The sequence below is a fragment of the Branchiostoma floridae genome, unplaced genomic scaffold, assembly GCF_000003815.2.
Source record: "Branchiostoma floridae strain S238N-H82 unplaced genomic scaffold, Bfl_VNyyK Sc7u5tJ_1583, whole genome shotgun sequence".
NCBI classification, from domain to species: domain Eukaryota; kingdom Metazoa; phylum Chordata; class Leptocardii; order Amphioxiformes; family Branchiostomatidae; genus Branchiostoma; species Branchiostoma floridae.
In genome coordinates this window covers 106,855-132,445 of record NW_023365777.1, presented here as the reverse complement: position 1 = coordinate 132,445, position 25,591 = coordinate 106,855, and the positions used below count along the sequence as shown (strand labels likewise).

The 25,591-nt window shown below is 42.8% G+C and overlaps 1 protein-coding gene and 1 long non-coding RNA gene across 4 annotated transcripts; both read right to left on the bottom strand.

Moving 5' to 3' along the window:
* Positions 1-1,239: 1,239 nt before the first annotated feature.
* On the bottom strand, positions 1,240-25,416 carry LOC118408415 (L-tryptophan decarboxylase cnsB-like). Of its 3 annotated transcripts, XM_035809223.1 has the most exons (13): positions 25,261-25,416; positions 24,915-24,971; positions 24,059-24,215; positions 22,345-22,418; positions 17,472-17,666; positions 16,766-17,114; positions 16,214-16,357; positions 15,310-15,493; positions 13,011-13,167; positions 12,460-12,676; positions 12,082-12,244; positions 2,654-2,760; positions 1,240-2,015 (listed from the first exon to the last, which is right to left on the bottom strand). In XM_035809223.1, the coding sequence occupies exons 5-13, from the start codon at positions 17,658-17,660 to the stop codon at positions 1,741-1,743; spliced, it is 1,785 nt and encodes a 594-aa protein (XP_035665116.1). In that variant the 5' UTR covers positions 17,661-17,666; positions 22,345-22,418; positions 24,059-24,215; positions 24,915-24,971; positions 25,261-25,416; the 3' UTR covers positions 1,240-1,740. The 3 variants fall into 3 exon arrangements, with proteins under 3 accessions (XP_035665116.1, XP_035665117.1, XP_035665115.1); XM_035809224.1 differs by lacking the exons at positions 22,345-22,418; positions 24,059-24,215; positions 24,915-24,971; positions 25,261-25,416 and adding an exon at positions 19,387-19,603 and having other exon boundaries at positions 16,766-16,853; positions 17,064-17,114; XM_035809222.1 differs by lacking the exons at positions 22,345-22,418; positions 24,059-24,215; positions 24,915-24,971; positions 25,261-25,416 and adding an exon at positions 19,387-19,603.
* LOC118408417 lies at positions 3,987-8,665 on the bottom strand. Its single transcript, XR_004830293.1, has 3 exons — positions 8,217-8,665; positions 6,228-6,393; positions 3,987-4,720 (listed from the first exon to the last, which is right to left on the bottom strand). It is a non-coding gene; the product is annotated as an uncharacterized LOC118408417 (long non-coding RNA).
* Positions 25,417-25,591: the final 175 nt, after the last annotated feature.

Sequence of the window (25,591 nt, the reverse complement as noted above, 5' to 3'; positions counted from 1 at the left end):
AAAAAAATCATAGGCCCTGACGCTCCCGCAGACGACACGCTAAATGTCGTCGAGTAAACCCTGTTGACGACCGTCAGAAATGGAAAACCTTTTTGGACAGACTGCCCCTGTGGCTTGTAGCTATGGGGCTGTGATGAGATGATGGTGAGAAACCCTGTTTGGAACAATATTGGACGTTGTGTTCATTATTCAAGATGTATAACGTTACAGATAAAAAATTATCAAAATTTATTCTTGCATGTCTTGACTTATCCTGTGTCAACTTCTGCAACTTAATCAGTTTACCCTTCCAGGTAGAAATGCTAGACTAAACCATGTGAAGGTAACATTCTGTATTTGCTTGCAAATATTACCTTTCTATTTTAACGGCTATTTTATGACATGGTCCGGCAGCAGGTGGATCGGGTTACGGTTGGCTCAATGCCGCGAAAATCAGCTTCGGCTTTGTTCGTGTCACCTCGGGCGCAACGAAGCCTCCGCGGATAATTGAATTACCATAACCAGAACGATTCATATTCTGATCGCCACTAGAAAATCACAAACACAAAGGACTGAAGAACAGAGCTGGGGGGATTTCTTTTGTTGTTGAACCCACGTGTGACGCGCCCACTGCGCCCAATTCAATGGTCAACCGGGTCGTTGTACTCGTGCCTCATGTGTCCGTGTCACGGTGTGCGTGTGTGTGCGTGTGCGTGCGCGTATCTGTTACTACGGCTATGTGTCTGTGTGTCGGCCTTCCTTGCCGGCACGTTATCTGTTCGAGTGTAACGTTTAAGGTTGTGTGTATGTCACAGTAGCATATACAAACACACAACGCACACCAATGACTTCTTTGTGCACGCACTAACGGCCAACGGGGCAGGCATGCGCTCGTGCGAATGTGTGCGTGCGTGTCTAACAGTTAACGTTACACTATGCATGCGCGTATACGTGTTTGTTTATTTATTTAACGACTCTGTCAGTTTATAGAAGTTGAACCTGTGCATACTTGAGATCGTAGTCTTAGTTACTAGTATATCACATCCTTACGACAATTGTATTTATAAACACACTAGGAACTGTATTCTATTCACCTTGACCTGTACTTAGCTTGTTAGAGAGCGTAATAAAGGTCTTCATTCATTCAATATAATGGAAACTGTTGTGCTATCATGAACTTAGACCAAAAAGCAGTTACTCAAGCAATATGGTTTTGGAGACGGTCAGACCTTTGAGATACATCGTTGAAGGGATATGATATTGGGTGTGGAAGAAACTGTTTTTTTTAAATGCCCTATTAAACCATAATGCAAAAAGAGCTGAATACAACTGTAAATGTAAACGTAAAGCTGTAGTAAAAGCTTTATTTATTTTCACCAAGGAAGTCCAACCTGAACATGTCAGATTTGTAGCATGTGTGCACGATCAAGGACGTTATATCGTCCTTGGCACGATCATGTATTTCAGTCTCATGCAATACTAAGGATAACCAGTAGATGGCACTATTGCAAGCATCACCAAAGGTGCCAGCCCAGCCAATACCAAATTCATAGAACTCATAATAACGGCATGAAGGTTGCAAAAATATACATTCAATATTTTCCGCCACATATCTGTTGATATTTTGACACTTCACCTATTTTGGGACTTCACCTTTGACATACTAGTACTCCATTACCCACAACACCCTATGCTGCGTACTAAGAATTCTGAACCTCCTTGTGCATGCCGTTTGGTCTTACAATGAATCTTTACGAAGCTTCACCCCGCATAACAAAACTCCCATTCCAATTCCATCTTGACAATGGCTTTCTTCACTTTGTTGATGAAGACGTCCAGGTGTTGTCGGTGGGTCCTGTAGCAGAAGATACAGGCTCGCAGGTACAGCGTGCCTTTCACTGTCGTGGTGGAGACGAAGAATCGTCCGTCGGCACTGATCTCCTCCAGCAGGCTGCGGTTGATGTTGTCGCTCACGCCGGGAATACGGAAGAGGACGGTGGACAGAACTGGCTCCGCAACTTGTATATGTGGTTGGCCTGTGGAGTTAGCAAACCGTCAGTACTGAAAATATACTGATCAATTTACTAACAGTATGGTTTCAGTTTATTTTCAGTAAATTAGCTGTTACTGCCTTACTGAAGCATTACTGCCAAGTACTTGATATGCTTCTTTTCACTCTTCTTTTACTGTCAGTACCGTACTAAAATTCGTCTGACAACAACTGACATTTACTGTTAGTCTCCGCACAATGACAATCAAATCGAAAGTTGACGCAATTACAGGGGTGCCTAAGCATTTGCACAGATCAAAGCTCCTTGCACAGATTCACACTAATTTTATGAAAAAAGCATAAATCACCATGCCAAAACGTACGAATGTTATGAAAAACGCACAAATCACTATACGAAACCGTACACCTTCCGTGACCATGCAGCACAGGTTATATCTGACTGCCCCTTAAATAAGGCTTGTTACCTCTCCTTCAACAAGTTTATCCTTACTATTTTATGTACCCGCATCATAGACCCCAGGGTTCGCGGATAGATACTGTGCTCTGCTACCTCAAAGGCAGTAATATTCCAATTTGGTTGCAAGAGCCGCGAGTGAGTGGTTGCTTCACAACGGTTTCTAGGGAATGATTGACATTGATGCGAAGTTAGGTTGAGATACTTACATTTCAGTCGGAGGTACAGGTACTTAGCCAGTTCCAGTTTCTCTTGGAGCGCATCTCGGAAAGTCGCGACTCCGTACAGCTGAAGGGGCAGCCACACCCTCGGGGCTCTGTGTAACAATAAGAAACCTTCATACTCAGCACACAAGCAAAACAAGAGTTCTGAGACCTCATACTTCCTTTAAACATTTCAGTTATGCAAAGGACTTATGCAGTGACAAATTTCGCAAAGAGCAACTACTATGCTCACCACTTAGATGAATTATTGCATTTTTGGCGACGCCTCAGGGGCGGAGGCATTTTCTACAGTATTACGATCGCTTTGAAAGAATTTTGAAAATTCCACGAATGCATTCCCTTGGGAATTGATTTTTGGCTAAACCGCAGGGGTGTCGTCCATACAGTGGTCATTGGAGACTATTCTAGCTGTTATTTTTCTTTGTTGAGGCATTCTTTGTTTTCAGGATTAATGATTTAAGGGAACGGTCTTTTCACATAGCTGGGAATGACTGCGCTCCTTGCATATCATAAGCCGTACACACAGATTATTACGATGTTTCACATGCTTTATGAATTTTCAATGGCAACCAATATATCCCAGCTTTTTGCCGTTATGTCTTCTATAAGCCTGTGCTTTTTACAATATAGAATGAAATGCTGTCAAGTGGTTATCGTTCGGAGTCGTAGAGAGCCTGATTTTGAGTGGTAGAAAAATAAGATGTTTTAAAGAAGACAAGACCAATATAGCACAACTTTTGCCAATATCTTCTGAGCTTTGCTTTTACAAGGTGGGATAATATGCTTCACGAGGTCAAAAAAATAATGAAGACCAATGTGTCACAGATTTTTGTCGATATCTTTCTATGAAGTATAAAAAGTTTGCTTTGTCGTGCTTTCAGGTGGTTGTCGTTTGGAATTGAAGCTGGTGTGTTACGCCGAAGGACGGTTATACCGGGTTATACCGGCTATATAGATACAGGTTACGTAAAGCCTGATTTTGAAAAGTTAATAAGTCACATGTTTCAAACAAGCCATGAAACCAATGGGTTTCAAGTTGTTTAGATTCTGCTTTGAAGACTAGCATAGCTAGAATAAAGGAAGGACGCAGAGACAAGGTTTTCCGTACACTGGGCACGGGAGACTGTTAAGATGGTTTGACGTTACTATATACTAGTAATGCTGGCTTCGCTAACCTCGTTCTTGGCTGAGGATCTCTCTTTCTCTTCTGAACTATACTCTCTGACTCTCTGTCATACAAATACATTATATCTCGTGGTCACATTTTGGCGTATGAAACAGACAGGTCTTGTCACACCACAAAACAACGGTTATTTCATCTACGGTCCATTCATATACATATAAAATCAACTACTACAATGTATACACTAAAATACATATTCGTGATATAAACAGTCAATCAATCAGTCAATCAGTGAATTCTATTACTGGTGTCATGTCAGGTTATCTATACATGTACAAGTATGATCGCAATCTATCGGCTGTACGTCTTGGCTCTGCTACTGGCCTCTACTTCCCTCATGTTGCCCTCCTTCTGTAGATGGCGCTGTTCTGGATGTTGTGTGGCTCCCCTCTGTTCAGAATTTTCAAGCCGCACAAATGTATATTCTGGCTCCTCCCAGCGATGGCCACTTCTGCATATTCTTATGTTGGTTTTCTTCATTAGTACATACACCTCCGGTTTGATTAGGTCCGTCGTCGCTATATACATGTACATATTCATGGTATAAATCAGCCAAAACCAGCCCGTGAATTGTCTAACTAGTTTTAGGTTTTCTGTGGTTGTGGCAGTGAAATCGATTTGCTGCTCCAGATCTGCTACTGTTCTGGCATTCCTTAGGCCCTCTCGTTGTCTTCCTTCTGTGGACGGTGCGGTTCTGGGTGATGTGTAGCTCCTTCCCGACTTTAAATGGTGCATAGACGTCTATTCCGGCTCCTCAAGCGATACTGCTCGTCTCAGCGACTTGCAGTGGAAGGACTCGACTGACTTTGTGACGGAACTGTTTCGTCAGGTACATCTCGTCGTTGTCGGTCTTGTCCTGTATGGTTAGTCTGTTGGGATCGAGAGAGAACGCAAAAATGACATCGCCCGTTTCATATACAAAACGAATATACTGATACTGATGCTTTGGTTTATTCCAAAGTCACCCATAACTTTGTCATCGTCGTTGTACGTTTATTTGGGTGCTCGTCACAGCTATTAAAGATATGTTGTAGGAGCTGATGTTGAGATATCACAAATAAAGAAAGATGAGTCATAGTGTGTGGCGTGGCGGTGTTGTGGAGTCCAAGTGGACATCGTCATCATTGCTCTTGTTAAGTATGGTCAGCCTGTAAATGGATCGAGGGAGAAGACACACACACACACACACACGCACGCACGCAATGTTATAAACCATAACAATATACATGACAGGACTGTTGAGTGGGCATCGCAGAAGTCTTAGACAAGGACGCAAGAGGGTCTGCATGCCTTTTTCCGTTAAGCGTTACGAACCATTTCAATTCACCGTTAATCGTTACCGACCCGCTCTAATTCAACGTTAATCGTTATCGGTATATTATTCGTGAAGCGTTATTGGTCGTTTTAATCCAACGTTAATCGTTATTTGTTATCCCGATTTCACCGTTAAGCGTTACCAAGAAATTCTTCGTAATCAGGTTATACTATACACACGAAGTCAAATGCCAGATAGAACCCCTGAAAATACAGGGAAATGGCGTTTCAAAGGGTCCAGATTTCAAAATTTCTCCGAGCCTCCCGGCCTTCGGCACTGAACATGGTAAAACATGTTGCGGAAGCATCGCCCTCAAAACTTTATCACTCAATAGTCATGCAGATTTCAGTGTCAAACATAGCTTACTTTCGGGCAAAAAGTTTTCCTAGAATGCAGAAAATGTGGTTTCTCCGGACCTCCATTGCGACGGCTTGCGCCTTTGGCGCTCACGACGACATGGCGAAAAGATGTTAGCTAGGGGCTTGGGTTTACGCACAAAATAAAACTTTTCTCTCTAATAGAATATCATTTAATTTAATTTAGCTTCGTCTTACGGCAAAATCGGTCCTTCAAAATATAGTAAATGGCGTTTCAGACGGTCCAGATTTTAAAATTTTCCCGGATTTTAAAATTGCAACGTCTCGTGCCTTCCGAGCTCGTGGTAAAAATATGTCGGGACTCTGGGGGTGGAAGCCAAAGCTACGGTATAATCATGCATAATTCAATGAAAATGTCAAAATCAACCTAGCTTAGTCGGTCGGCAAAATTTGCCAAAAATGCAAATAGCATTTGCCAAATAGCATTTAAGAGGTTCTTGATTTCAAAATTTTTTCCCGGGAAGCATACCCCCGGACCCCCCTGGAATGCGTCGCGCCTTCCATGTGCTGAAACAATAGAGCAAATGACTGGGAGCCAGACATAAGAATCCCCGGATAAATCCCAGCAAGTTTCCTGTCCGATCACCAAGGTCGTTGTCGTCCCGTTCAACATAACCTTTTACTTAACTTAACTAAACATAACTAAGTCGACTAAAACCAGAGCAGCACAACGGGCATACTCACCTGATGAGAAATTCATACATAATCTCATAGGCGATTAGTTACTCGAATCCTCAGCATCCGGCCATTTGTCTCCATTTTGCAAGTCCATGTCAGTCGAACCAGTCCATGTTTCTTTTGAAACAGTCAAAGGTCGTCGTCATGTTGACTGGAACATTTCTGTCCGGGGCTACAAATACACCAAATGTGAAGCCAACTCGCGATTGAAGCAATTGAAAAAAAGGTTAACAAAACAAGCCTTCAATTGGGAACAATTTGAAGAGAATGGCTCAGAAAAATACCATCTGAAACGAAATAGTTAGGGTTTTTCTGCCACAGCTTTGCGTGGTACCATCTGTGAACGGATGGGGTAGCGTCGACGAGGGGGCGGAAATCATGGATGCGTGAGTGGAAGTCCGGCATGTTACAGGGGGATTTGAATCGCCAGATTGGTTCAGCTAGAATCACCTGTCGAACTGAATGGATTTCAGAGATTTTGCGTGCCAAAGCTACTAAATCACGAGCTATGGTTTCTGGAGCCCGTTGTGCCGTATATGTATCGTTGTGCCCTAGCTCTACGTACACAATGTGAGGACTGGTTTGCTGCAGAATAGGAAGCACACTAGCGTAATATTTTGGGATGGTGCAGCCCGGCACGCCATGAAACTGAATGTCTACGTTAGATGCCCCAAAATAAGGACAAATTGCTTGTCCTGTGGCTGTCGTAGTACGACGCCGAACAAATGACTTCAGTCGGGATACAAAAGGAAACCGGTCAACTCGCCCCAAGACTAACTCGCCCCAACTATTTACTACCAAGTCGCCCCAAGTTACGGGGACCGGGAAATACAGGATAGCCTTTTCTTTTATACTGCTTTTACACACATATAATTAAATTTTAGGTATTACTTTACATATAAACAAACCCTCGTCGCTCTAATTTTAACATTCTCTCCGGTTTGCCACTTTTATTTAACGCCCGATCAACGCCGGGGCGCTAGCCGGCGTTGGCGGGTATATCATTTTATGTTGCATGTCGGCCCGGGGGTGTGCGCCGCTCACTGTAATCTCAAGTATCTCAAATTAATACACATAGGCTGTTATGAAACTATGTTACATATAATAAGATACTTCTGTTATATTTCTCAATAAACCTTGCCACTGTAGTGACATAAAAGCGCTGCCAGTCCGGGCAAAAATTATCAATAAAGCGGGCGGGCCGACATGCCGACCGGGCCCGCCCGCAGATCCCGAATTCGCCGCTAAATACCTAGCAAAAAAAGAAGTTTAGCGACGAGGTTTTGTTAGCATATAAAGTAATATTTACAGGCAGAATATATGTGTGTAAAGACAGCACAAAAGCAAGGGCTATCCTGTATTCCCGGTCTCCCTAACTTGGGGCGACTTGGTAGTAAATAGTTGGGGCGAGTTAGTCTTGGGGCGAGTCGTCTAGAAATCATACAAAAGAGTGTCCGGTAATGGTGAAACAACCAGAGGGGCGAGTAAGAACAGAAAGAAACAACACCCCGACTCCCGGGATTCGAACCCGTGCCAAACCCGGGCAGCCGGATCACAAATCGAACGTGCAAACCGTTCGGCCATAAAGGCTTAAGCCGTCAGGCGTCTTCGGTTTAGCAGTCCTTGAACACCACTGTTACACTACTCCCCCTTTTCTTTTCAAGATTCGTCCTCGAATCTCCGAGATCGACATCCCTGTGTGGCACATACAAGCCTGTTAATCACAGGGCCGGCGTGGGAACCAGTGAAACAACCAGAGGGGCGAGTAAGAACAGAAAGAAACAACACCCCGACTCCCGGGATTCGAACCCGTGCCAAACCCGGGCAGCCGGATCACAAATCGAACGTGCAAACCGTTCGGCCATAAAGGCTTAAGCCGTTAGGCGTCTTCGGTTTAGCAGTCCTTGAACACCACTGTTACAATGGCAATGTTCGCAGTTGAAGTATCCATGAAAGGACAAGTTTGTAACAAGATACAACAATATGGCAGCTCACCGTGGAGTTGAGTTCGGTCACTGAAGAAAGGTTCGGCTAGTTGATCGGTGTTGACCGGATGTTCGCCTCTCTAAGCTGAAGACGGGTCAAGAAGGGTCAGGAAGTCAACGGTCTGGGAGTACGTTGTCAAAGCACTGTCCAAGCAATGCCGCCGGGTATGTACGAACAAGTTCGGAGGAAATCCGGCTTGAGACCGCGAAAGTTGTGTCCTATATTGGGGGCCTCGCAAGGGCTCTGTAGGGAGACACCGGAACGGGGACGTGATTGACCGGTACCGAAGAATGATCCGACGGAGACCTGGCTGACTAGCTCCGGGGACGGGCCGACGTTTACGGGATCTTAGCGCGCTGGCTCCGCTGAACGGGAAGCGGTTTCCGCCGACGGGGCGTATACGTGGTGGCTTGGCCAGCAAGATGAAACTAGGGACAAGCGTGTTCAAATCGTCCGACAAGGTTTAGAGGAAAGACTTACGCGAAAACTCGAGAAATTTCAGAGCGAAAAGTCTGCGATGTATTATAACGCCACGAGATGCGCTGCTGTAATGACCGTGGCACCTTGCCGTGCCAGCGGCCGGGCCACATACGGAGTTCTGTCGGTAATAAACAAAGGGTTGTTTGGGTTGGCGTTAGAATGTATCCGCCTGATGTTTAAATACCCGTGACCTCTGACCCGTGACGTATGACTGCTCCAGCAGAGTGTGCGGCACAGCCTTTCGATCTCGCAGACAACTTCCGGCCGTTTTTCTCATCAAAATAGGAGATGGAGCGACAGTTCATCGCGGAACACACACTGTAGTAGTTTGTCATTAAGCATTGTGTTCTAGTTTTATTGTCTGTAAACTTGTCATTTCACGACATGACAGCGGCTTCCCTCCCAACAACGCAACGTTAACGTAATGATAATATACATCACGAGGCAGTGGCCAGGAGAGTGGCAGCACCACGGCAAGGGACTACAAAGTACCATGAGGTAAATACAGAATATCATTTATATGTTAATGATTATGGGATAGTTTATTCGGCACTTCTTCAACCAATTGTGCCGCCATTGTAAATGTGACGTTGACAAAACACCAAACTATTAATAAATGCGAGCGCACGTGCGAATGAAACTAAAGTTTTTGCACCGTACAGGTTACAGCTATATCAGTTTCTTTTGACTACAGATAAGGTAAGATATTGCACAGGTGAGTAAGGCGCCTTTCCTTTGCCTACAGACCAGATAGGGCATTATACAGGTGACTACGGTGCCTTTCCTTTGCCTATAGACCAGATAGGGCATTATACAGGTGAGTACGGTGCCTTACCTTTGCCTATAACCCATATAGGGCATTATACAGGTGAGTATGGCGCCTTACCTTTGCCTTTAAACCATATAGGGCATTATACAGGAGAGTACAGTGCCTTTTCTTTGCCTACAGACCAGATAGGGCATTATACAGGTGAGTACGGTGCCTTACCTTTGCCTATAGACCATATAGGGCATTATACAGGTGAGTACGGTGCCTTTCCTTTGCCTACAGGCCAGATAGGGCATTATACAGGCAAGCACGGTGCCTTTCCTTTGCCTATAGGCCAGATAGGGCATTATACAGGTGAGTACGGTGCCTTTTCTTTGCCTATAGGCCAGATAGGGTATCATACAGGTGAGTACGGTGCCTTTCCTTTGCCTATAGGCCAGATAGGGCATTATACAGGTGAGTACGGTGCCTTTCCTTTGCCTATAGGCCAGATAGGGCATTATACGCCAACCGTTGTTTTTGGCATTGATTAGCACGGCGACATTTCGACTCAGATCAATTAGGGATGTCACCGATTACTAAGAAATCACCAAGACAATGACGCCGACCCCATGTGGCCATGGTCTGGCTAACATCGTTACCCGAACTGAGATGAATTATGCAGATGGACTGATTACAAAGGGGCGCCGCAATGAGTAAAACTTTTGTCACTTAGGTCGGCTCTCATTCATTCCATTCAAAACATTGTATTCGCGCTGATGTCATCCACAATAGCTACTTACTGTGGCCTAATACTAGGTGAGGTGAAAGGGTCAACACAATATTCGATAAGAAATTTGCCAAAAGAATTAATAACTCTCTCAAACAAGATCTTCAACAGCTCCTCAAAAATAATTAGGGTAATGTTACGGTCCCATTTCCAAACGGGAACCGACCAGGCAACTTTCGCTCCTCAAGCTGGGGGTAGTTTTACGGTTACAGTTCCAACCCGGGGTCCGATTGGGCAGCTCTCGTGAACAAATTAGAAGTATGTAGAGGGCCTAAAACACACAAAATGCAAAGAAAATAAATAGTGGCCATAATTTGTGAACTGATAAACGACCATAAACAGCTTTACTTTTTAATTTGGATGTCTATCCTTCATAAATGTAGCTTTTTTTTTATTCCGGTAACTTCCGGTTTGGAAATGTGACCGTAGCATAATGATAAGACATTCATGATCATTCATAGGTAGCCTTATTAAAAAGTTCACAGGTACCAGTTTTGTTGATGCCAAAATGCCTAAGAAAAAGGCGAACACGTTCAAAAAATATGTCCAGTCTATTTTTTTTTTTACTTTGCCGGACACTGGAAGAAGAGACTGAGACAGATAAGATAAAAGGCGTGTAGAGTATTTGTACCAGATGTTTATGTTACTAGGTAACTAGGCTATTTTAGGAATAGAACACTTGGCATTTGGTATGCGGAAGCGTGACCTGAAAACTACGAAGGCTCAGAACTATATTAACCATATTTTACTCTGTACTAATAATACTATGTACAAACATACTGTTGAAGATGATCTACACTTTTTATTATCAATTGTCCCTCGTTTATATTGAGGAAAGACAGAAGATTATGTATATTGTGCATCCTATAATCTGTTTTCTTATGGACCGAACCAGTCAGATAATGTCACATAGTCCTTATTAATCTTTAATTCTTTGGAATTCTACATTATTGTTATGGTTATCTTCTTTATGAGAAATCAGGAGAAACCAGACTGATGCGTATGGCAGAAGAAAAGCGGATCCTGCTAAAAGAACACCTGAGTCAGCTTACAGATGTGCCCTATGTGGCAGAGAATGTAATGCTCGTATACTATAGGACTTTTAGCCACAGTCGACGCTGTAGGGCTGATATCAATTAGGATTTTGCCATGGTCAATATTGACCGAATGAGGCCATATAAAGATTGAAGCCGTCATTTGCAGTAGCAATTTAAGTCCTTAATTTCTAATGCTTTAAATCTCTCTATTATTGTTATGGCAAGTTCTTGATACAAGTCTTGAAGTTTTGTACATGTACTGTTTTAGATCTTGTTTGCACGTGTTGCAATCGATTGAAGGATCGATCGACTGACAATTCGGACTATAACCTCGCAAAAATAATGTCATAATAAGAAAATTGTTTGTGTAATAGTATCAGAAATTCAGAATATTTTCGCCCCTCCTTAAGGCCACCTTTGCCCCCCCCCCCTAAGGAACCAACCCCGCAGATACCCCCACCCCCCCACCCCCACCCCTCAAGCTCACCATATACACCCCGGGGCGGGTCAGTAACATTAAAATGCGTCGCCTATAGGTGTCTTTCTTAGACATCTTTACTTGTTGTATTAGTTATGCAAATTAAGACCTTATTTGCATCATTGCTATCTGTGAATGTTTCACTTGCCCTATATCAAATGTCACATTTATCAAAGTCCTATTACAGGAAATACTGCAATGATAGATTTTGCTAATAAACTATGCAAATTAAGCCCTTATTAGTCATCGAATACTGCACATGTACACAGCGGTCACTTGTACTGCATGCATTTCTGCAATACAGCATTAATTCACAAGAGGCGCTTTTAACATGGTTTTACCTGAAATGTGCACTCTGCTCAAACGTCAAGTCTTCGGGGTTCCAGTCTTCAGGGTTGGTCCTCTGGTCTTGCATGTAGCTTCCATGATGGCGGTTGTTGGAGTCACGCAGTGAGGCACCATTTCGCACGAGGACTAGGCCGGTTCCGAATGGCGCATACAGACCTAATAGGATATGCCAATTCATCATTCAATCAATCTGAGACAAGTAAATTTGACCTGTGTGAATGAATGAAGAATATTAATGAATGAAGGAAGGATTCAGAAGGAATGGTTGGAAGGGTGGATGGATGGAGGAATGGATGGATGGAGAGAGGGAGAGATGGATGGATAGATGGATAGATGGAAGGTTGAATGAATAAATGAATGACAGAAAGTACCCTTGTGAGGATCCACGGCAATGGAGTCGGCTGTCTCCACCCCTTCAAACAGATGTTTGGCGGAGTTGCAGAGCACGAAGAATCCTCCGTAGCAGGCGTCCACGTGCAGCCACATGTTGTACTGTGTGGCGACGGCTCGAATGGCGGGAACAGGATCCACGGAGCCCACGTCGGTCGTCCCTGTAGTCGCCACCACGAGGAACGGGAGCAGGTTGTTCTGGGAACAAAAGAAAGGGTCGTTTGAGCTAAAAATTATCTTTGTAAACAACATTTCTATCACTTGTAGCGGGCGTTTACAGCAGAGGCTGATCAGAAACTGTGGAAAACTGGTGAATAGTTAGACTTGCTGCAATTTAAAAAAAATTATAATTACAAGCAATGTATCCATGTCACCGCACAAGGCTGTTGCCCCATGTACATTGCAAATTAGAGTTGTTTGAGGTCATATGAGGTAGATTGAGGTGTTTAGGCAGACCTGAAGTACATCTCTGACCTTTCCACCACGCGAACCTTTCTAAATCCCTCACCAAACATGCCTGTAAGCTTCAAACCTGCACGTCATTTTCAATGAACTTGCGCAGCAAGTTGACGTCCATTCTGTAGTGGTCTTCCACCGGCACCTTTCTGACCACGGCCTCCCGCATGCCCAGGGTGGACAGACATTTGGCGACACCATCGTGTGTCAGTTCACTCACGTATAACACACACCTGTTTTTGAAGGAGAAATATGAAGACTTAAAATGAGATACAGTTGTAATGTTTCCAAGACTGGTGCAGGAAAAGGAAAGGAAAGTAAAAGGGACAATTAAAGGTCGGTGCAGGTTAGACATCCAGGTACACCATTTATATGATTGTATAGTTGGTTGTAGTTGGTTTGGGCCACCACCCTTGGGCCAGCTTGTATTCTCCTAACTCTGAAACTTTGATTTTGTGTGAATCGGAGAGAAAGTCATTTTATTGCTGTATGGTGTTAGTGTATTCGTCACATCCTGGGCATATCATCGAAGGATAACGCCACTATGTTATAGTTAGGTTTAGACTACCACCCAATGTTATAGTTACACATTTTTGTAGGTTTAGACTACCACCCATGTTGTAAGTGGTATGGTCCACAATCCCACAAGTCCTACCATCGACCACCAACTATGTCGGCCATGCTGGAATAAACCTCAAGTGAGGGCCTGCATGGGGGGGTCTTGGTAACGCTTAACGGTGAATTCAGAGGCCCGGTAACGCTTAACGGTAAATTCAGGAGGCCCGGTAACGCTTAACAGTAAATTCAGAAGGAGTTACTAACAACGCATAACACTTAAGTAACATCGACGTGCATTCCTATTCATACAGCGCTAGAGTAGTTATATCAATGGGTGAAAATATCCGACTAATGACATTGTGAGAAGCAAAAGGTGCCCAGAACCCGGAGGAATGACAGGGACATTGTCCATGACATCTGTGAATTAACGGAGGCAGATCTAGAGTTCCCGGCCCGCCACAGAGACGGGGGCAGCAAATTTCTTATGGGGGGATTGAACTATTGTTTCGGCACATGGAGCGCCGAAGGCGCGACGCATCCCAGGGGGGTCCGGGGGTATGGTCCCCCGAAAATTTTAAAATCAAGACCCTCTTAAATGCTATTTCCTGCATTTTTCGGCAAATTTCGCCGACCGACTAAGCTAGGTTGATTTTGACATTTTCATCAAATTACACATGGTTATAGCTTTGGCTTCCACCCCCAGAGCCCCCGACATATTTTACCATTTCGATTCGAGCTCAGAAGGCACGAGATGTTGCATTATAAGTACGGGGAAATTTTAAAATCTGGACCGTCTGAAACGCCATTTACTGCCTTTCGAAGGATAGATTTTGCTGTAAGACGAAGCTAAATCAGATATAACATTTTCTTAGAGAGAAAATGTTTCATTGTGCCGGAAAACCCACGCCCCTAACATATTTTCGCAATGTCGTCATAAGTGCCAAAGGCGCAAGTCGTCGCAAGGGAGAAACCTCATTTTTTTGCATTCTAGGAGTACTTTTTGCCCGAAACTAAGCTTGACACTGAAATCTGTATGAGTGATAAAGTTTTTGAGGGCAACGCTTCCGCAACATTTTTTACCCTGTCCAGAGCCGAAGGCCGGGAGGCTCGGAGAAATTTTGAAATATGGACCCTTTGAAACACCATTTCCTGCATTCTCAGGGGTTCTATCTGGCATTAGACTTCGTGTGTATAACGGGTTACGAAGAATTTCTTGGTAACGCTTAACGGTGAATTTGGGATAACAAATAACGATTAACGTTAAATTAAAGCGACCAATAACGCTTCACGAAGAATATACCGATAACGATTAACGTTAAATTAGAGCGGGTCGGTAACGATTAACGGTGAATTAAAATGGCTCGTAACGCTTAACGGAAAAAGGCATGCAGACCCTCTCAAGTTAATGTTGCACTTGTGTTGCCCGAGAGTCGCTCCCTTAAAGCGGTCCCTGGCGCAAAGGTTAAACCAATGCTGAAGTGCTGTCTGGTGCTGGCATTCCAACCGTGTTCACCCTTCTGACAACGCAGACCACACTGGCTTGCCTGAGGCCACGTCCGTCGCATGGAGGATGGCAGAATCACCAAAGTCTGAGACCTTCTCTTATGGAGAACTGATCTCAGGAAAGAGAACACCGGACGGCCACATCTGCATTTCAAAGATGTTTGCAAGAGGGACTTAAGTAATCTCCAATCAGATCTTGCTGTGGTATAAGAATCAGTATCATATTAGATTGGGAGGGAGTTTAACCAGGCAGAGGAGTTTCATTTGCCGCAGATATTTCTAAGAATGACACCTGTGGTATTCTAAGATATCACCTGTGGTAGTCTTGACTTGATGGCACTTTCTTGTCTCTGGCCGTTGCCATGGCGACCATGGTAGCCACAGTACCCCCTGACGTCAGGTTCCCGGCACAGGTGTCAGGGTACCCGAAAAGCCGTCCCACCCACTGCACGATCACCTGCTGCATTTTCACTGCTCTTCGACAGGAGGCGACGTTGACTTTAGAGCAACAGAGAGAATGGCAGAGGAGTAAATGACATGTGCAACACATGACTGATATTCAAAGTCTCATAACTGATCCATCCAAGGTTTTTCTGACAGCATCAGTTGTTTTTGCATTGAAATTGGTGGTTTTTATCCTGTGCAAAATTGCCAAATTTTGTACCTTATCGTTGACATAAAAATAATTACTTTCAGTCCCTGAAATCTAACATTACCATTTCAGGGAGATGGAAAAAAACAAAGTCAGTTGGTCTTGTAGCTGAAGCATCTACTTTCACAGCTATTTTGCTTCAGAACTATTCCCCTGTAGAGAAAGTGGCTTAGACTTAAAAGATTGTGATGCTTCCAAATGAAATCGGAAATATTGAAATTCAACCTTGTACACCTCTTTGCGTCAAACATTGGATAATTCATGTACCTTCTTTCCAAGCTTTACATTACTATCAATTTTCTCCGCAAGGAGGCGGGGGGAGGGGGCAGATGATCTAATCAAGCCTGGTCTAGTCTCGTATTCTCTCACGAGATTGAGACTAGACCATTCTCCGCGTCCAAGATGTACTGACAGACATCGAAAATTTGGAGGTACGTTCTCTACCTTTAATAAACAGTCATTGTTCGAAGAAAATTGATAGTAACTTAAACATACGCGACTGATGAACCTCTTCAACGAAGCTTTACATTAAGCTTTAACAAAGCAGAATCTCGCCCTGATCTTACGTGAGTATGGATTAAAGGAGGCGGCTAAGAAGTCTCCAATGGCGGCCGGGGCAGTGGAGTTACCCGGTACATACGCCATGTGACCGGGGTGACCCTCTCGTTCCATCTGATCGCCAATACGGCTGAAGTCTCGAAGCACTTTGTCTGGGGAGGGAATAGGCAAGCGACCTCTTCATTACAAAACGTGTGTGCCACATCCTAACAAACAAACAAACAAACAAATAAGCTAATAGACCAACACTGGTGGAAACACTGTCAGAGGAAGTCGATTGATACAACACTCAATAATGTAAGTTGTACGACTCCCAGACTCTGAGGGTCTACAGTACATTAAAAGACAACCACTTAGTATAATATGAGTTGGTCTACTCTTGTAGCTCAGGTTTGCCTCCGGCTGTGTTTTTTTTTTTTACATGTTTTCAGGCATTTTTGTTGTGGTGCATCTTTGTGGTCAGCAGACAAAAAAAGGAAAGCCGGACAAAAATGCCTAAAAAAAGCCACAGCCGAATGCTTATAAAGTAGTGTTCATCCATTTTTTGTTTGCATGCTTACCTATACCAACGCCATGTTCCGGTATGGGGAGAGGCTCTGTCTCATGAGGTTCCTGGTCCAATAGTGCCTGGCCCGGACCCGACTGTGCCTGGCCCGGACCCGACTGTGCCTGGCCCGGACCCGACTGTGCCTGGCCCGGACCCGACTGTGCCTGGCCCGGACCCGACTGTGCCTGGCCCGGACCCGACTGTGCCTGGCCCGGACCCGACTGTGCCAGGCCCGGACCCGACTGTGCCTGGCCCGGACCCGACTGTGCCTGGCCCGGACCCGACTGTGCCTGGCCCGGACCCGACTGTGCCTGGCCCGGACCCGACTGTACCAGCTTGTCTTGGCCCAGATCTGACTGCACCTAGGGTTTTAAAAGAAAAGGAACCAATAGTTCAGTTCATTCTCAAGGTACACTTGACATACAATCATGCAAAATGACAGCACTGTTTTTATGACATGCTCACTTTAATATTAAGTGGCAACCTGGTGCACATGCTAGGAAGATGGGATATCATTGTAAAGGGCAGTAAGCAAGCTTTTTGATGACATATAACACAAAACTTTTAATAAAACTGATATATTATATTAAAATAAATTAGAGATACGATTAGCTGAAACTTTTTCTGATGAGTTTAGTAGTTGAACCAATTATGGGCTGAACTGTGAAGCTGCTACCACTTGAGCTACAGGGAAATCCCTGAGACCCTTCCAGACTTACCTGTGTTTCTTCAGGCGGTATCACCCATCCCATGGGATGGTCCAGGTTCAGCTGCTCCAGGTAGGTGTCTACCTCCCTCTGGGCCTTCAACATCATCTCGAATCGTTCTTGCGGGGAGGACTCCAGTTTCCTGGAAGAGTCCTCCAGACGAGTCAAATAGTCAAAGTCGAAGACTACCTCACTGGACATGGTGATCTGGAACAATAAAACAAGGCATTAGAGACCCATCCAGAAAGTAGTTATCTCTGCGAAAATGGGGGTATCGTTTACGGTTTCCTGTACGTATGTTTGTTTGTCCTGATGTGTGTTCACAATTATTTGTGTAACGGTCTTCAGTTACCCATAGTGGTAGGATTTGTTAACGTTCAAGTCTAGATACGAATGTACCCGCACTTTCACTACGGGGCAGACGTCGCGGGGGAAACTGACACAGGGCACATAATTGTTCTAATGTCTAGGGACGAGGAACGGGACTGCATTTGAACGATTCAAGCACACTGGGTCACCTCAGTAAGACTTAATCTCACCAGACGGAGGCTCAATGGCACACTAACTGTGGCGTTTATTCCGAAATCAACAAGCACGAATACAACAGGTAGTCAAAAATATGTTGCTCTAGTGGTTCCAAAGTATATCTGTTATCACACAACTGTCTGACATTTCTGTCTGTTCTGACAATGACATCTTCCTTAGGCCCCGGTCACAAGAATCGTACGATTGACTGCGATGGAGGTTTTATGCTTGGTATAAGCGCAGTACGTCGTAAGTCGGGGAAGAATCGGAAGCAATGGTTTAAATATATAAAACCGTTGTCACAAAGATCGTAGCGCATCGTACGATGAGGTCATAAGAGCGTACCTGCATCAATCGCAGGTAAATCATAGTAAATCGGGGAGCCTCCTATGACGAAAATAGAGCTGAAATGGATTTTGAACATGTTCAAAGTTTCTCCATCGTCGTACGATTTTTATTGCCCCCATAGCAGACTTCATTACGGCCATTTTTTTTCTACTGGTGAATTTAAAGATTCATAGATTTTTAGCATGTGGTCATGGTTCTAGTTTCCCCTGATATTGTCGATGTTGACGAAAAAGGAAACTATATCAGTTACAACTGTTCACTGAAGCAACCCGAGAACAAGCGCCCGTAGAAGAGCCTGCCTTTAAGGCAATGTTTTCCACGTGGCAGATCCAGTATCACACACAGGTGATGCATGCATTTGTTTGATGGCTACATACTCGATCGTGGGTGCATAATTAGATCAGATCTCATCTCTCGCGATCGCCTGTCTTGGGTCAGTTTACCATAGCCGTAACCATAGGGAAAACTCGAACAGAAAGGCAGGCTTATGATATGATGTTTATGATATGATTTTTGTCTGATGGCATTTTTTCTTGATAGCATATCATCACAAGAAAAGCAAACTATGATTTTCGAAAAAGCCTGACTCGTAGAGCCGGCAAGAAGGCCGATATAACCATGCTTGTACTTGATTTGATCCTATGTTTGTAAAAACGCATGTTGTTATGGTTTCTTTTGATTTTTTTGTTCGGTAAAAGACATCACAGGAAAGTATTTAACAGCTAGGTCCACATTTGGTTGGTTAAAGAAGCACAAAAGCGGTCAGGCGGCTATTCAGAAGACAAGTGACACAAGTGAAAAATCGTACGCTGTTTTGAACATCATCTGATGTTCTGCGATGGCTGATTTTGATTACGATTTAGCTGCGATTCACTGCGCTCATCGTACGATGTGCGGAATATGCCATCGCAAGGACGTCGTACGATTCTTGTGACCGGGGCTTTACACAACACCTGACCGTTGCTAAAGATATTCTAAGTACACATCATGACAATGTTAACCCACCAATGCTCTATATATACCCGAACAAGTTGACCGGAGGAACAGAACATACCTCGTTAGAAGTGATGACGATGTATGAGTCTACAATGATATCTAGCATTAACGCCTAAGCTGACACTATAGAAGATATAGAAGAACCATAGAGGCGTTAACTATTTCTAAACTATGGTTCAGATGGAACCGAAGTCTCGGACTGGACCTAGCCTCTTCGACGTTTCGTCCTGTCTCTCTCTCTCTCCCCGAACTTTTGTCAGCGCGCGGAATATATCCACAGGCGTGATCAGAACTATTCGATTGGAAGAATGTTCAGAAGTCTAGATCTATTGTGATTGGAGGATGATTGAAGGGGGCTAAATTACGTCCAGAGGGATCAAACCAGTTCAGACTAGTTTGACTCTAGACTACGTACCAGCCTTGTTAGTTTACCTGGTAAACTTTCCAGGCTGATACTAAGGCTAGACAAACTCAGGGTGGTTGTTGTTGAAGAGGTTCATCAGTCACGTATGCAAACTCGGTGAAACTGAAAAAGGTGTGGCATCAGTGACAAATCCTCTGATATGTTCCGGTGTTGTGCAGTTAGGTGTTGTGCAGTTAGGAAATTCACTTTACAATATCCTCACTTGACTCATAATCATGTGAAAATGAGTACCTAGCTTTGGTTGGGGGACATGCCTCGCCGCAGGATGTTAAATGGAGGTCAAGTTAGAGAGACCACCACACTTACTGAAAAGAGTAGGGGTCCTTCCCTGTGTGAGTGGATCAAACTTTACAGTTTGGTCTCTGGGTTGACATCTTGAAAAGGTGATAGTCACCAGTTATGTCAAATCTTCCACAAACGTGGTAAATCTCATGAATAAATAAATGAAGTGAGTAAGAAAGGTAACCACTCAAAATTGGGACCAGTAAAATCTGCTCTATGTGGACAGGTGCCCATTATAGACAGGATTCTTGATGCTTGTGTCAATAGGAAAAATGATCTAAGAGACCACTTAAGTGGACACATAAGTCAAGTTGTTCTTATGCACTCCCAAGAGGTAGTTAAAAGAATCCTTTTAATTTAGAATCTGCTTTGGAGCATTGCATGCTCAAAAATTAATCCCACTTGGCTGACCGTCACAAATGAAACTGTTTTGATATTTCTATCATGAACTGGGACTAAGATAAGAGCACAGAAGTCAACATAAGTCCATTTTTTCTTTCTTGGATACTTCTTGATTTTTTGTTCCATCTACTTCTACCCCCATTGGGTGGTTTGGAGTGACCCCAGGCTATAATCTGTTTTGGAATGTTGCATGCACACAAATTAATCTGGCTTGGCTGAACGAAACAGATGAAACTGTTTTGATTTTGAACGGAGCCTAAGACAAATTAACTGTGCATTAAAGTGAAAATGTTTCCATTTCTTCTTAAAATAATTTCTTTGTTGACTTCCATCATTAGTTTCTCCTGTCATTTTTGTCAACTTTCCAGAGCAGTTTCCCCCACTGTCCCCGGGACCCCACCACTCTTGTTGAGACACAACTTTCGGTATGTGCCTCCGCACCTTATCAATCAAATCAATCACCTCAACACACAATAACACATTCATCATGCATATCCTCCAGACATAGGGAGTCCAGTTCTTCAAGAATCCTCCCTCAGGAGTATTATACTTACCAGACAACCCTCTTTACGCGGCAAAGTGGATGGATGGATGGATACATGCATTATTACAGCATCAATGACCTGGAGGCTTTTTTATGCAATGCGGCCTCAATGCAAATTTTTCTGGCCAAGCATACCAGGTCACCCCTACTCTTTTCTAAAAAAATGGATTCCAAAGCTTTACTGACGAAACAAAATGAACATTGACTTTTGTACAGCCAACTACAAAGTAGAAAATAAATCTTACATCTGTAGTATCGGCAACATCATGATGGTACAATCAGGTGGGGCTAATTGCGGGTTTCAGTTATCTTTTGTAACACTATGACAAAGTAATCTTTTATGCATGTATCTATTGAGAGTTGTTACATCCAAAGATATGATCAAATCTACTTAATGTGATTAAAGAACCCAACACACTATAAGTGTGTTGGGTTCTTTAAATTTTTTTTAATGCACAGTGGTACTCCATTCCACTTAAAGCAAATGTGATTATGGACAGTCTGCATGCCCCCTTTTCTGTAAGGCATAGTCAGCCTACTAGTAATTTTATTTACAGCAATTCGTAGGGAAAGCCATCTTAGTCACATTATATATTCCTTGCAAAGTACTTCCTTGCTTCCAGCGTAATGCATAATTGGTTCTTCTGAATTCAGTATAAAGTGTATTCGGGACCCCTCATTTAGACCCTCATTATGCCCGTCAAACAGTCTATGAGGTTCCGCCATATTTCTGACTGCCAAATGGTTGCCAGATATCAAAATTGTCAAGCATATTTTTTACTACATCAAAAATATACTTAAATGGGGCTAAATGACCTGTGAAGATGCAAAATCAGTAAAAATCATATGGTAATCTGGGCGTATTGCTGCCAAAAATGTCATTATAGAGCTTGCAGACTTGTCAGCCAATCAATTTTCTTGCTGTCTGCCCATTAGGTAACATTAGGACTATCTAGAAAGTAGAGTTTTCTACTATTTCTTTACATATAGGTACCGTAACTGAGATCAACACCATAGAATTGCATACTAACATTTAGGGAGGGAGGCTACACTACTAAGTATCATTGCACCATACAAACATGTTTAAAAACTGTGATCTTTCAAACCAGTGTATAGTTTGTTGTTGTCAAGAATAGGAGTGTTTAATTTGAGATACAATGTACCATAGTTTCAGAAACTTAGCAGATCTTGTACAAATTGCTTTGTATAGTTTACAAGCACCAGAAATAGAAAAAAAAACAAGATGCTAAAAAGTGGCTGTACATCTCTCCAGAATATGTTCAATTTTGGAGCCAAAATTTTACGTAATAGACCTTTAAGCAGTCTTGAAGTACATACGTAGATCAAATAAAGAAGTTCCATACTTTGTCAGTTGGTCTCCTTGGTCCTCCCAGCCCACCTCCCCAATGGTCTCCTCTAGCAGTTCCAGTATAAACAACTGTGAAACCAGAACATGAACAAAACTGAAGTATGAGACATTTGATCTGTCAGGGTTCAGAAAGTTCTGTACATTCACATAAGGTCATGTCACCTGCATTACATGGCAAGGTAAAAATCAAGACCCATCCCTTCATCTAGGATGGAAAGTTGCTTGTTGAGACAAAAAAGCCTTCAAAAGAGCCATCGCCTACTGTGTGACCCAACATCTGGAACAGCCTACCACCAGAAATACGCACAGCTCCAACTCTGGCTTCCTTTAAAAGACTCTTAAAGTAACAGGAACAACCAAAATGAACGGACTGGAATCATGTAGCAGATCTTACTATTATGTATTTTGTACCATGTATGTAAAAATTGTGTATAATATAGATTTATCAGACTTGTGAGGACTAATAAATGATGTAAACTGCATGTCTGTTATATACTTTGTCTGACCCTTGCCTCTTCCGTCACCTGAATGAAAAGCGGCCTGCAGGCCAATTTGAGCTTTCATGAATAAACAATAGATCAAACAAACAATCAAACAAACAAAAAATTGCCCTGTCCGTTCTTTTGCATTTCATGACCTACTTGTTCACTGTCCGTTGAACTGAGCTAATTGCCTTCATTTTTGAAGGTGTCACCTCCAAGAGGATGAACTGAACTGAACTGAACTTGTCTCATTGTCCTCTTTTCAAGGACGTTATATCTCATCATTATGTCAGATACAATATACTTGCTCTTTTCTGTCATTTATTTATGATACTGCCCCACTAAACCAATCTTATTTGGTCATAATGCAAAGGATACAATTCTGAAGAGAATGTAACGTTCCAGTAGAGCACTATGGAACAGTCAAGGATTCCTTGGAACAATGATATATATATCAGTATCAATACAACAAAATTACACCGGTTAAGTGGGACTCCCGCCCCACTAAACCAATATTTATCTAATTTGGTTGTAATGATACTGATACATTCATTATTCCAAGTCCTTGACTGTTCCATAGTGCTCTACTGGAATGACAGTGTCATTTTTGAATGACAGAAAAATGGGGGTTGTCAGTCTATAGACAATGAAACAAAACTGACATCAAATGAACAATGACAGAAAAAGGGGAGTTGTCAGCAGAAAATGGGACACAATTAAGTCAAATCAACCAGAACAGAAAAAGGGCAGTTGTCAGAAGACAATAGGACAAAACTGACATCAAAGGAACAATGACAGAAAAAGGGGAGTTGTCAGTAGAAAATGGGACACAACTGAAGTCAAATCAACACAGTTCTACGGACAGTGAACAAGGAGGGCAAGGTTGCATAAGGTGATGAACTGAACGTCCGTCAGGACGAAAAGAACAAGAAGAAGATAATGGTGATGATAGTGGTAATGATGATAATGACGAGCAGAGCCGGACTAGTTGAACACTGCAGAGCCCATCGGAACTGAGCGTCCGTCAGGACGAAAAGATCAAGAAGATAAGTAAACGATGATGATAATGATGGTGAAAATGATGATATTGATGAAGATGATGAAGATCATGATGATAATGATGGTGATGATGATGATGATGGTGATGATGATGATATTGATAGAGATGACGTTGTGATTGGGATAATAATATCAAGGTGAATGCAAATAAGAATACGAAGTCCATACCTTCATGTTGTTGTACAGGTCTTCATCATTTTCTGTCTCCAGTAGTTTTGCAATGTAGCCCAGTCCACCTAATGCTGTTGCTATGGGTACGTAGTCTCTTTCTTTCTTGACATATTTTACAAGTTCCATAGACTTTTCCAACCCAAGGAGGCCAGCCCTGTAAAAAAGGAAATGTTTGAATGGAAAAATACAAATATTCATTGAAAGTTATTTACTCACAACCAGGAAGTACATTTTGGTGATCATCTGTCACCTTCTTCAGGGTAATACTGACTGGTTCACATTGTGCTGTAGCCCGGTGTTGTTGTCAACAAATTTCCATGGGGAAGGTGACTGGCGGTCAACAAAACATTGACTGTAATGTAACACCAGTTCACCTTTATCCATTGGGTAACCTTTATCCGTTCTTTTTAAGACCAATGTGTTTAGGGATATCAAGTTGACAGATGATGGTTTTAAAGTGCTATATTTTGAGAATAGTACAATTTGACACTACCGTCCATCGACTTGATATCCCTGGATACCCTGTTTAGCAACACAATGAATATAGGTAATACCCCACGGATAAAGGTGAACTAATGTTAATTCCCTGGTTGTGAATGAAGAACTTCGTAATTCAGTCATTTACCAGCCCAATGACATTAATCACGGACAAATATTCATCTCCTAAACTAAAAGGCAGGAAAATGCATAATCTTTCACTTCATGATTGCCAAAACCTATAACCTAGAAAGGCAGCATTTCTTTAGAAAATGCAGGATATTTCACTTGGTTGCATACAAAGAAATTGAAAGACAAAATTTCCCTTTCTATCCAGTATATCACATCGATTTTAAAACCTCTACATTTAACTCACCTGACAAGGAAGAAAGCGTCGATTTAGTAAGCCAGCTCGGTCAGCACTGTTAAGGGCCTGTTAGATTGAAGAAAGACAGTTAGTAGAAGACAACTAATGCTCGTTTGCATATATATAATTGTCACAAATGATGTTGGCATTTCACGCTCAACAAATCATTGTGTTTTACATACTTGTAGAGTTCTGTAATCAATTTTCTTTCATTTTCTTATAATGTGTGTGTGAGTCTGTGTGTTTGTGTGTATGTGTGTGTATGCTTTATGTACATGTAATATTTAATATGCCAGGACTCTCTGAAAACAAAAATGCCATTTTCAAAACAACAACAACAACAACAAAGATAGACCTCATGATTTTCCTGCAGCAGACCAATGAGAGCGTCCCAGTTCTCGGGGTCATAGTTCACCCGGTAGAAGCCTGTTTGGTTGGTGTTGAACTTGACCCACTCTGGCGAGTTGTTGTCCAGAGAAATTGTAGCTGCAACAAGAAAACAACAAAATTATCATATTACAAACAGATCATAATTGTCAACGCTTATAGGTCCAGAGGTGATACAACCCTTAATTTCCAAAAGCTCTATGTTCCAACATCACTATGTTAAAGTAGCACTATGTTACAGCAGCACTATGTTACAGCAGCACTATGTTCCGACAGTTCTATGTTCCGACAGTACTATG

Excerpts from the sequence above, each read along its gene's own strand:
- LOC118408415 (XM_035809222.1), bottom strand. The coding sequence starts at position 19,434 with ATGCTAGATATCATTGTAGACTCATACATCGTCATCACTTCTAACGAG. Across the intron at positions 2,761-12,081 it reads GAGCAGAGTGCACATTTCAG|AGCCCCGAGGGTGTGGCTGC; the intron begins GTAAAACCATGT and ends ATTGTTACACAG. Across the intron at positions 2,016-2,653 it reads CCTGTACCTCCGACTGAAAT|GCCAACCACATATACAAGTT; the intron begins GTAAGTATCTCA and ends CTAACTCCACAG.